Source organism: Lutjanus erythropterus, chromosome 6 (genome assembly GCF_056507025.1).
Source record: "Lutjanus erythropterus isolate fLutEry1 chromosome 6, fLutEry1.hap2, whole genome shotgun sequence".
NCBI classification, from domain to species: domain Eukaryota; kingdom Metazoa; phylum Chordata; class Actinopteri; order Lutjaniformes; family Lutjanidae; genus Lutjanus; species Lutjanus erythropterus.
Genome location: NC_139322.1, coordinates 33,795,574 through 33,808,555, shown reverse-complemented (window position 1 = coordinate 33,808,555; position 12,982 = coordinate 33,795,574). Strand labels below are relative to the sequence as shown.

Sequence of the window (12,982 nt, the reverse complement as noted above, 5' to 3'; positions counted from 1 at the left end):
TATGAATAGATGTGAAGATGATTAAAATATTAATAATTTTATTTTTTTCAAGGCCTAATTATCAGCATGGCATTAACTTATTTATTTCTTGTTTTGGTGTGAAGCTGATGCTTTGATTGTAATGATCAAACGGATGGTGGAGAAAATCAGAATGCTGCAAGAAAGCCTGGATTTTAAACTATGGACTTAGCTTCAATAAGTTAATAAGCAGTTCGTTGCCCTTTTATTCAGACCATGCTCTTTTCATAAATGTACCAATCAAGGTCAGTTACCTTGTATAAGCAGACGTTTAAAGACATAATATATGACACAGAAGACGTTGGGCTCAAACAAATTACCAGATAAACTGTGTGAATATCATAAACTGTCTATATTTGAGTCTGTATCTTTCTCATGTTATTTTTACCAGAGGGTAGAGGCAGGTTAAGTACATTCAGGTTCTCCGTCACTCAGTCAGGGGTCTGCACTACTCTGAACCTGTGTTTACTAAGTTCTGCCACATGTTACAGAACTTTAGAAAATGATTAAAATATCAAACCTGACACCTCAGCTGGATTTTTTTCCCTGCTACCACAATGACTTTTGATGTAGACATTGCTTATCGTGCAAAAGAAATGTGTGTGTCTTCATCACTGCTGATCCACCCTCAACAGACTCATTTTCATCCACCTCCTCGGTTCTTGGTTCATTTTATTAGTATGTTTAATATCTTTGACTGTATGTTAATACAACAAATTTGAATATTAATAATTAAATATTTGCTTGCTTTTGTTTTCTACTTCATAAACCCTTCCCGCAATGATCTAAGAGGTTTGCAAAGAACAGTTAAAAGGAATCTGTGAGTGATTACTGTGAAGAAAATGAACAGTAATAGTATTTTTCCATATTCACTCTCCGAGTTTCATCTTGTTCTGTCTCGTCTTTGTGCTCTCTCCTTTCCCCTCACATTTCTCTCATTTTCGTGTTGCTTTCTTGTTTGCTGCATCTCTCGCTTTCTCTCTGTCTGCCTCTATTTCATTCTCTCTCCAGGTTGATCGACTGATGGAGTTGCATTTTAAGTACCTGGAGGCTGTTCAACAGGCTGACAAGAGGATCGAAGGAGAGAAACATGTAAGCATCTCTCCTTTTCCTCCCACCCTCTCAATCTGTCCCCCCTGTCCTCCTCTCTGCCGTCTCTTGAACACTGTCTTTGTATTGTGCAGCTTGCCGGTTATTTTCACATGAAATGCTGAAGGTTTCAGCTCTGTTCTGTTCTGTTGACCACAAATGAAATACTATCAATTAGTTGTCCAAGACATTTTACAGTATGTTTTTGGTATTGTGAGTGTATGAGCCCAAACCTGACCAGCAGTTTGATCTTGAGCTGACTATAGCTTGACCCCCTGTCTTGATCGCAGACATCTCAGACACATTTTTCACTTGCACACGTCAGGCATCAGAAATGCTCACACATTAATCCATGCAGTTGTCTGTGGCACCTCTGTGCAGCTGTGTCTAACATGACCTGAAGCACTTATTTAAGCTTCGTGTCTATTGATTTGACAATATGCACATAAATGTGAGGCTGGTGCCCCATAAAAAGGCACTAAAAACGTATTTTATCCATATTTTGTAAGTGTGTTCTACAGCCAGAGAGCAGCTCACTGTGCTCTAGTTTAATCTCACACTGTCCCTTTACTTCAGCTGCCAGCTGGGAAACAAGACATGGGAGCATTTAAATTATTTATGCAGTGTCTTCATGAGCAAGCTGTACATTTACTGCCACTAGATAACACTACTGTTAAGCTTTAATCCCTCTACTCTGATCTCCAACACCGTGTCTGTCCTGAGTGCAGCTACCAGCACTCTTTTTTTCTTTCTTTTTTTTCCCCTGTCTTTTGCTCAACTACACCCACTAAACACATGCACACACACTGGTGTGCATGTGCCACAATCATAAGCATCGTGTTGATAGAAAAATAGATGAGAAATATTTGCACATTGAAAGAAAACTGCAGACTGAATAGAAAGAGTGGCTGGTCATTTGCCTCTGGATGCTTTGACGTGCATGGATGATACTGATCTGAATCTGACCCCCACCGGCCTCGTAGACCAGACCAGAACTGTGAAATCATTAATGGTGGTAGGCTATTAATAATGATCGGCCTTGTTAACCTACTGACAGTCATTCCTCATCAGTATCAAGTTAAGTTTACATTCCACATGAGTGAATTCATCCATGAGTCAGTGCCAGACAACATTACAACAGCTTTTAATCTTAATAAATCCTTCATATCATTGTGTTGTTCTGCACAGCACCAGTGTTTCTGTGCAGTGATACACATCATTAAGCATTATACCTTTACAGTCGAGTGAAACCAGACCAGTCTTACTGATGATAAAGTCAGTGATTATGATTGATGATGTTGCATTCTGTTGTGATTAGTGCTGACTATATTGTTTAGTATGACAGTCTGTGCATGTGTCATGAGCATGCATGAGGCCATAGAGGATGTTTACATGGGATTTGTGGCCCCTTTTAGGTGCTAAACGGCCTAATTGCATTTGTCCTTTTACTGAAGGACTCCAGTGAGGTTTTTGCATCATGTTGAAAATTTCCTCGCAATCTCTTGCAATATCTGTTTTAGGGCGTTTCTATTTAGAGGAGCAAAATATGGGAGGAGGGAATGGACATTTATAGCAAATCTCTGCTGCAGCTGATGTATCACTGCTGACTGACCACTGCGGCAGAGGAAATTGTGTCTGAAATTTAATGTGTGGGAAAAGCAGGTGTAAAATCTGCTGCACTGTTTTATGTGGCACCCACAGGGAGGGCATGAGGCTATAGCCAGGTCGAAGCTGTAAATTAAAAGACGCAATTTAAAGTTATTCTACCGGAGTTCTCAGTTCAGCACCACAACACATCTCTCTTATTCATCCCATGAATTTACCTTTCTGTTTCCCCATGGGTCCCCCCTTCCTATATTACCTGACTTTTAAAGGCTTATAGCAGCTCCAGTCTACTGAGATATGATTAAAGCACCTGGTAATATTTAGAAAGTAAGCCGTTATGTTTTGTGTTCATAGAAATAACCTAGTTAAGGTAAAAAAGTTTTAACAGTAGTCTCCCACTGATTTTTCATAACTTCAGTCACTGATCTGTGTGTTCGCCACATCTGGCTATTTACCTAACATTTCCTGACATACAGCTTCCTCCTGCAGGATCAATGCACAGTTACAGTCTTCTTTCCAACTAATATTTGAAGTTCAGCAGCACAAAACACTGTCTTTTGCACTCTGTTGCAGCACAGCGTGTGTCACATCATTTCATGCATCAGATCTTGTTTAGCGGCACTTCATGCAAATCGGAGGGACTGCAGCTGAGCTTATTTACATCTGTAGTCTCAGTAAATACTCCTATAAATGAAAAAAAAATGTGATGATGCAAACCCTGGCGGGAATTTGCAACAGCCTTGGTAAATATCCCCCCAAAGGCATGACTACTGCATTACCGCATGTTCAGACTGAAAACAGGGCTGTGTTGAATAACAAAAATAGTTGGCAAAAGTTGAGCTACCCACATGATCTGTCTCATTATACTGTATAGGTATGTAACAATGCAGTGGTCTCATTATAGAGTGGAGTGACACAGTGCTAATATCACTCTGAATGAGGAGAGCAGGTTGCAGCAGTGTGCACTCATTTGTCTTTTAGCCTGTGGATGATTTCAATATTGTGATATTCTTTTCTTGCTCATTTTAAATAGAAAAGTTCAGTCCACACAGCCTTGGTTTTACAGAATATCTCCATACATACAAAACTGCAAAAACAATTTCAAACACTCAAATGAGCATCTTCATCAACAACAGGTACCAGAGAAGAACATCTTGAGTTTGCATAGTGAGCTTATTTCCCTTTGGTGGTATTGATTTAAAAACCTAAACAATTGTCAGGGATAGAGGCTAATGTTTTTAAGCTTTGATTCCAAGCCCCATAATTTGGTAGCCAAAGTACATTTTTGGTGGCCCAGATGCAAAAAAAATACAGAAAAGGCAATTTAACAAATACTTTTCACTGTCTTTTTTTTTTTTTTTTTTTTTTTTGTAAAATGTTAAACTAAAAAGGTGCAAAGGAATCAAGATGTTTGTGGAACTGTTTTGTTGTGCTGACATAGACTCGCAGTATGGAGACATTGGTGGCCACTGGAGACCACCTACATGGAATATTTGGTGGCCACAAAATAACTTTTTGTTGGCAGGGACCATAGCACCATAGTGATAATAATAATAATAATAACAATAACTTTATTGATATAGTACCTTTTCAAAACTGACTTTACAAAGTATGTTGACAGACAAAGCAAAGGAGCAAGATACCCCAGAGGCAAAAAAACAATAGAAGGCCAACACAATAAGGCCCGAGAGGAGTGCTAAAATAAAACTAAATAAGACTAACACTAGAGACACAAAAACATAGTAAGACCATATGAAACAATAAAATAGACAAGAACAGGAAAAACATGACAATAAGAATAAATTATATAGAGGGAGGAGATTTCAGAAACATTACATGATGTTGCTTAGTCATAAATATCCATGGTTATTGTCAAACCCAGATAATAGCTAATTATTTATCAATTTATTTATTTGCTGCTGTTATTTATAGTTATCTGACACTTATTTTGATGATGATTGATGTTAAGGCATCATACTTTCCCAAACACTCTGTTCACACAGATTATGCATTTCCAAAAATCTCTACTTTAGTGACCTAAAACTCTGCTTGTGTGTGGACAAAAGAGACAAGATTTGGAGGAACTGTGTTTATAAAAAATATCCATAAACATGCAAACAAGCATTAAAAGTCTTTCACTGAAACAAATTGAACAGCATGCCAAAGGGATGATAGCACTCTCACTTAACTACAAACTTGCAGGGTCTTTATTCTAGTCCCAAATGGGCACATATATGAATAGCTGCAGACGTCATGGATGCCCATTCGTTTTGTTTATGCAACTGTCTGGAGTCCACTTGGAGGACACGTTCCACACATGCAGATCAGTGTCTGTAATGGCTGCATGGACAAGTCTGCGGACAAGTCGACATAGTCACAAACAAATTTATGTCACATGAACGTGGAAAGTGTAATACCGTCTTGATGGTCACTTGTGTCATCCAAATGATTTTAAACAGAAAATCGCACTAAGAAATGAGAAGAGTGGAAAGTTACGTTTTTAAGGAACGTAACTTTTTTAAGAGCTTGTCTTGGGTCTGATCTTTCGAAAGTAAACTTGAGATCAACCTGCTGGAACGCTAACCCTCTGTTGGAGTCGTCCACAGACACAGAAAAAACATGGACTCCAGTGCAATCCCATCACACATTCGTGGTTTTCCTTATCACCTACTAGATAGAAAAAAATTCAAATTGCATTACAGATGTTGAGATATCTAACGCACTTGCTGGCATAAAAGGGTTGGGGTGTCTGATCAAAATGTTGTCTCTTTTTGCTAGATAAGATGTGCAGTTCCACACAGTGTCACATCCAAAGCCATGAGGGACGAGACCAAAAAAACCATCACAATCCTGCTGATAACAATATGACAGTTTACAGAGGAGTGGAAAGCTTGATAGCAGTGTGTGAGGGCCCTATTGAGCTGTCCGCATGTGTGTGTGTGTGTCTCAGCGTGTTGAGCTGTGGGCTAGACAGACCGATGGAGGGATACAGATAGAAGATAAGTGGCCAGGCAGGGGATAATGGCTTCAACAGAGAGAGAAAGAGCAGCGTGTCCTCAGAAAGGGAGGAAGAGGAGAAAAAAGGCAGATAGATAGAGATACTGTGAATACCAGAACAGGGAGGACAGTTAAAATAAGAGAGGTGGATGGTTAACATGTGCAATGCAGGGGAAAGGAAAAATATTACAAGGAACAGAGATGGGATTTGAGTGAAAGAGAGAATGATGAGTGGGAGGGAGGTGTGGGAGGAGACAGATAAGTGTGCGATTCCTATCTAAAGATGACTGAAGATTAATTTCTCAGACAGACATCAGGGTGGGATTGCCAAGAAAAGGCCAGACAGTTTGACATTTTCTCCCCCTCCCCCTCCTTTTCTCTCTCCCTGTCTTCTTCTTCTGTCACTCTCTCCTCTTCCTCCGGGATGGCCAAAGTATGACTTTGTGATACCCTGATGATAAGAAACCTTGTCTGCGTGTGCCACTATCTTTGAAGCCACACGATCAGCTTTCCACAGTTCAGAGTCATACAGTGAGTCGGGCGCACATAAGGCAGAAGGTGATAAAAATTTGTGCCACAGCAAATGTATTATATACATTATGAGAAAAAAGAGCTATTGGGGAAAAAAGCTGTAATATTTTAGTAACCTTCATCAACACCTGTTCCGCACACAGCATACACAACATCGTCTTTGTTAAAACTTTGTGCCTAAATTACCCACAATGCAACTCAACTGCTGACAGTTCAGCCTGAGATTCAGATATGTGAAATGATTAATCGATCAGTCAATTAAAAAAAAAGTATAATTTGATAATTGAGTAATTGTTAGTCATTTTTCAAGCAAAAATGTCATTTGCTGGTTCCGTCTTCTTAAATGTCAGGGTTTGCTGCTTTTCTTTGATATTTTTGATTGGATTTGGACTGTTGGTTGGACAAAAAAGCAATTGGTAGACACCACTTTGGGCTTTGAGTATTTTCCACATATTTTTCACATTTTATAGAATAAATAGACTCAATGATTAATCAACTGATCATAAAAATAATAATAATCAATAATGAAAATAATAATTTGCTGCACCCCTGTATGCTAGTAGCAGCTAACTTAGCCTGGACTGTTGTGGCTCAAGCAGAGATGTAAAGTGTGTCAGAGATGTCTGGTAAACTCCCTGTCTTTCTTTTAATGTTAGGGTTGTGAATTGTTTATGATTTTTCACAATTCTCTGATTCTGTATATTAAACAATTAGTAGATTAATTGTTAAAATCACTGGTAGATTATTTGATAATGAATGAAAATTGTTAGTTGCACCCCTGAACTTGTATCACAGTAACCGGTCTTGATTTTAAGCTACACTATCAGCATGATTGTAGTGATGGCGAGATGAGTTGGTTCACAACTCTGATACAGACTGATGTATTAACAGAATAGTTATTAGATTGATTGACATTGAAATTGTAATAACTTTAGTGATCCATTATAACCTAAAATTTTTGATTAGACCAGTATTTTGGTTTATTATTATTTTCAGTACCGTGTCCTTTCCATCAGCCTCAGCTGTGGTTTGTGTTGAGTTAAACATCCAAGGCCTTGTCTATAAAACAGACTAAAGATCCATTTTGATCAGTGTATGACTTGCACAGAAAACCATGCATAAGTAGTTATTTATCAAACCTTTCTTTGACATGGAAATGATATTAGCTTTAAGCAAAGCCTAAACTTGACTTAAGTCATTTTGCTGATTATGTCAGTAAATGGCATTTTTTTAGAGGCTTATGTGCCCAAGCCTGTGTTGAACATTACATTAGCTTTATTAACAATGTGATTCGAATTATTAATTAAAGGTAAGAAGAATTAATTGACACACACTCTCAAGCTACATGTCTGGCTTTGTTTGTTAGTCGCTGTGACCTTGTCATCCAAAAAGTTAGCTTTTTTTTTTGTTTTGCTTCATGGCTGTTCCTGATTTAAGGAGGAAGGAGGACACATTTTTTCTTTCCTTTAAATGAGTAAAGACACAGTTGTAAGTGCAAAACCTATACATCTAAGTACTTTAATAATTAAATATTTCAACAAGGATTTAGTAGAAAGCAGGAGTATCCTTGCGTGAACCTGCTCACCATCAGGTGCAAAGAAGCAGAATTCATCCCTAAAGAATCAGTGTCTCATTAACTTCTAAACTGAGGCGAAATCAAACACACATTATCTCACGAAGCACCTTTATCTTGAATTTTGAAGTTTCACTGCTTATATTAAATCTTTTTTTATATAATATATATGCATAGTGTTTTGCATTGACCTGATTTTTTTAGCTAGTGTCAGTAAGTGTGTTCAGGTCTGCCTTGTTTGGTTTTGTATGGATGTTTCTGTAATGCGGTGATGTCGTTTTTAGTGTGTTGTGTATGGTTTAAAATGATACTGCTTACTGATTGGGTTTCTATGCCCTGTAAAGCCCAATGGATCAAGCAAAAGGCTGCAGTTTCATTCCTGCTGCTGCAACTCTAAATACTGAAAAACACCCAGATGATACTGTAAGTCTGTGCAAATCAAAGCTTCCACCAAATGTCACACGTTATGTTAAACACAGCGATAAAGAAGCAACCCAGTTCTGTCCAGCGCCTCAGCCGATTCGGCTGCCGTCAGCAGCGGTGTTTTATCTCTCTCTGCTGTGCCTTTTTGGTTTCCCCTAGTTAAGCCTGTTTTTAAGGGGCGGTAAGCAAAATGTTTTTCCTCTGCAACATATTACCCACAGATTTCTCAGGAGGATAGCAAAGAAAAAGCTGCTGCTGCTCTTTCTCTGCGTCTCCAGCCCAGTCCCTTTAATAAGCTGCTTATTTTCCTCCCACCTTGGTATCCCTCTCCTCTCCTCTCCTCTCCTCTCCTCTCCTCTCCTCTCCTCTCCTCTCCTCTCCTCTCCTCTCCTCTCCTCTCCTCTCCTCTCCATCTTGCTTTACTTATTTCTGACTCCCTCTTTATTTCTTTCATCCCTCTCTTCCTGTCTTTTACTCACCCCTCAACATCCATTACTCTTCTCCTTCCTCATTTAAGTGCCTTGTTTTTCTCACCCCATGTTCTCACCTTCATTTTGATGTCCTCCCTGCTTTTTATTGCATCTTCCCTGCTTCCTTTGCTTGCTTGCGATGCACTCAGTTGCACTTGTTCATCTTCTGCGTCCTGTCTGTGCTTTCATTCTCCTTTCATCCTCCATTTCTGTCTTGCCTTCACATCGTCTCCTCTTCCACCATCCCCCTGTCCTTCCATCCCTCTTCCTTCTCCTATTTCTTCTCTCCTCCTTCTCTTCTAATGCAGCTACTTTCACTTCTCTTTCTCCAGCTCTTTTCCTTCCCTCCACTCTCAGCTTGTTGGTAACAGCTCTTGGAGATTGATGAAGCTCAGCAAAACATGGCTGAGGCCGACCTCAATACTGTAAAATGCCTGAGTGCACTTTCCTAGCACCTAAGCACCCAGTTGCTTGCTGTGTTTTGTGTGTGTGTGAGAGAGAGAGTGTGTGTGTTTGCTTTACTGGGCTGTAGCAAGAGTGTAGAGCAGAAATAGGCTGGTTTAGCATTGCTGACAGTAGACATTTTCAAAGAAAGTCTGTGTTAAGTTGAAATTGGTTTTGCACCTGGATGCAATATATATTTTGTTTTCTTAAATGTCTTCCAAGAGTAAATGCTCTCTCTCTCTCTGTCTGTCTGTCTGTCTCCTGATTCGCACACAGTTCCTCAGTGAACTTTTGTCTGTCACGGATTGTTTATTTTCCCTTCATCACTGCGACCTCTTCCTCACCCTTCATTCCTTCAAAAATCACTCACATCATCATTCATTCATTTCTAGAGGAAGGAGTGCGGCATACAGCAGCACTGAGAAATGTGGCTCCAAAGCTTACTGCTCCTACAGTGCAACCAGTACGTTCATGTTTGGATTGGTTTATTTTGACTTAAGAGCTTTTACCTTTTAACTTCAGTTAATTTCGTCAGGGTATTCATTCTTAGACTGCAGAAAAAAATTGGCACTTAGAAGACTGAAAATATCTCAGTCCTCTGGTTGCAGCAAATTTGTAATGGATAATAAGTTTTGGGAGAAATAGTAATGTTGTTTGCAGCACAGATGCTTACATTTATTTTTATGGGCATTTGTGTCCCTGAGTTAAAAAAAAGTATCAGGGGCACAGACAAAAAATTTTGTGGAACAATAATTTTTAGGGGAAGAATTAATAATAATTCATCCCTTTTTAATCATTCAACATACTGTACAGTGTGCACAACTAATGTAAGAGATTCCTGACTACAAGGGACCTAACAAACCCTTTCCAAATATCGTAGAGGCTGCTAATTCACGTGTGGCTTGCTGCTGAGGTTTGATAACATTTTATCCAATCAATCCAGCTTACTGAATCAGATTTCTTTGTTTAATCTACTTATTAAGTTTGAATCCATTCTAAACCGTGTTTGAATCCATTTAGGGTTTGTGTTCAACTTTTGAAGAAACTAAAATTATGAAAAAAATTGTAAGTCAAAAGATTCACCTGAAATCTGTAGGACAGGAGTACCACCTAAAAATGAGGTACAGAGGGGATGATCATTTTTACATCGTTATTCTCGTTAAAAAAAATATTCAAGTGATTATGATGGGATTTTAACATGAACCTGTGCCAAAGATATTTTCTTAAGTCTGTAGAGGCCAGGACATCTCTACAGTGTACAGTATTTATATGTTTTTTTTAGTTTTTTGGGGCTTTTATGCCTTTAGTTAATAAGACAGCCAGCTGAAGATACGTGGGTTGAACACTCTACCAACTGAACTACCAGGCGACCAACAAGATTCAATTTAAAATGGTATTTTGACACACATTTTGCCTTCAACAAATATTGCACCTCGATTTCGAATTTCAATCAGTTGTTCAGCCCTGGTACCGAGCCCGGAGGACCAAAAACTTGAAAATTGATGAGAACTGCAGTGGGTGTTTTTACCTAATGGCCACAAAGGGCAAAAATGAACCCATACTGCCCCGCGCTTGAAAATTAACTTCAACAAGCAGCACATAAGTGAGATTTATGTTCTAAAAGAAGTGTTTTCAAGCAGCGTTTTTTATTTTTTGCAAGAGAAGACCTACGGTTAACTTCCCCACCTCTAATAAAGAGCAGCACATAGCTACTTCCCCAAACTTTTCTGAGTGAATCATCCAAGACTGTCTCCCACGCGGTGGATGAGAAGGGCCAGAACACGGCTTGGTCAAGGTAATAATAAGATGTCTCAGAAGACAAATTGCTGATAAAAAGTGCTCGGGATCAACACGGGCTAACTGATTTCCCCTGCCCAACATTTCAATGTTTGCAGTTCAGCACAGACTGAATGACGTGGTGTTCTTGCTAGCAAGCCCCTCCTCCCTCCTGGTTACACCGCTGCTGTTTTGCTTCGCCCCACTTTGCGAACAGACTCTAATTGATGTGCGCCCAAAGCACATGGCTGTTCTTTTTCTGGGAGATTATCATAACTTGGAAATCAGCATGTTGTCTCGCTCTCTCACAAAGTTCCAGTTTTTTCCTCAAAGTTTACCTCATTATCAACCTCTGTATCTCTGTTTTTTAATGAGGATATCTAACCTCTCTCTTTCTGGTGTTTGCTTAAGCCTCATAAAGAGCATTACATCCTACACACACTCACACGCACAGTCACAGTGGGTTTTTGCAAAGTGCTGACAAAGAAATCACTTTAATTCTGCATCCCAGCATCCCAGCGGAAAAGAAAGCACAGGAATAACAACCAGCCAAACACACACACACTCCTATACACAGTCAGACAAAACTTAATAAACATATATTAAAGAAAACACACCCAAATATAAGTTTGTGTTCAAAGATGCACACATATTCCTCATACACACGTTATACAGAGGCACAAACACACCTACATTGTTTTTGAAACACAAAACACTCGCACTGCACACACAGCCTTCCATAAATCATACACACCCCATCTCACAAACACACACGCACAATGTGGCTGAGTTACAGTAGAGGGACTGAGACTGAAAATCACTGCTTATTACTTTGTCTGTACTGTAGCCAGGCTGCCAGGCTCCCCTGAGGTTGCAGTAATTGACTTGTCCAATCCCTCCTTTCAACACGTTATTCTTTCTCCGCTTCCTTTCCGTCCGGTGTTTGCCAGAGGGACCGGGCTGCCACACAAAAGATATTGGCCGTAATGTCAAAATTCACAAGTGGACAAAGCTCAGCCGCTGTAATGAATACTGCCACACTGCCCGCGCCCACTCGGGTTTTAATATCCCAAATGTCCACTTCCACCGCTCACAATAATGAATATTTAATGCACTTGTCATGGTTCAAAACCCTCCACTCCCCGTACAGATTCAAAGGTCCGGCTTGATTCATCATGTGTGTTGAACATCTTCTCTCCGGTTCCATTACAGTGAGGCTCCCCAGAGGGTGCAGCAATTGACTTCACCTTATTTGAAAATGTTTTTCTTTCTTTTTCTCCTTGACAAGTCCACTTGTTGCTGTAGAGTATAGAGTTATTGCAGAGGTACAGAATAGCAATAAATGTCCACATACTAACAAACTGACAGATGCAGTTTCTCCTTGTTTAAATAGGTAAAATCCACGACTAAAACATAAAAGTAAAGTATCCACGAGACACCTGTGGTTCTATTTTAAGCAGCATTGATGATTTAGTGTAAATGAAAAAAAGAAACAAAGATTGAAAATGAGTAAATAAATAACCAGACACATCTTACGTTCTTCATCAGCAAATACAGGGTTTGACTTTAACCATGGCATGTTGCCACCAAAAGTGTCTCTGTGGCCACCAAAATGATCTTGATCCCCATGCCATTAGCCTTTGTGTGCACACTGCTAACATGATGCTCGCAGAAGAACCAAAATCACAAAAGGCTGAAAAAAAGACAATGGCAATAATAATTGTATTAGTGAATGGAAGCAGAAGGCTAGAATATGACACATCTAAGGATGTAACGCACTGTGGTGTGTGCTGGCAGTTTTGCTCAGCTAGCCTGTGCTGGCTTTGTATAAGTTTGCATTTGGGCCACCGAAAATGTACTAAACTGTAATGGCCACCAAATTAAGGGGCTTGCTGGGCCATGGGGCCAGTGCTAAAAAAAGAATTAGTGTCAATCACAATGACAGATTTTGGTCATGTTGTTCTCTCAAAACTGTAAATATGGAGCACATTTTAACTCATTTCTGAGTTTTCCTACTGTTAGACTAATCGAAAGGGAAATTAGTCACCAGGAACAT

The 12,982-nt window shown here is 39.4% G+C and overlaps 1 protein-coding gene across 1 annotated transcript in view; it reads left to right on the top strand.

Annotated features, from left to right (window-relative positions):
• The window catches only part of ctnnbl1 (catenin, beta like 1), a 79,521-nt gene that overhangs the window by 50,336 nt on the left and 16,203 nt on the right, over positions 1-12,982 (top strand). Inside the window, exon 13 of the mRNA XM_084721750.1 lies at positions 1,030-1,110. Coding sequence (XP_084577876.1) covers positions 1,030-1,110 — 81 coding nt within the window. The remainder of the gene's footprint in view (positions 1-1,029; positions 1,111-12,982) is intronic.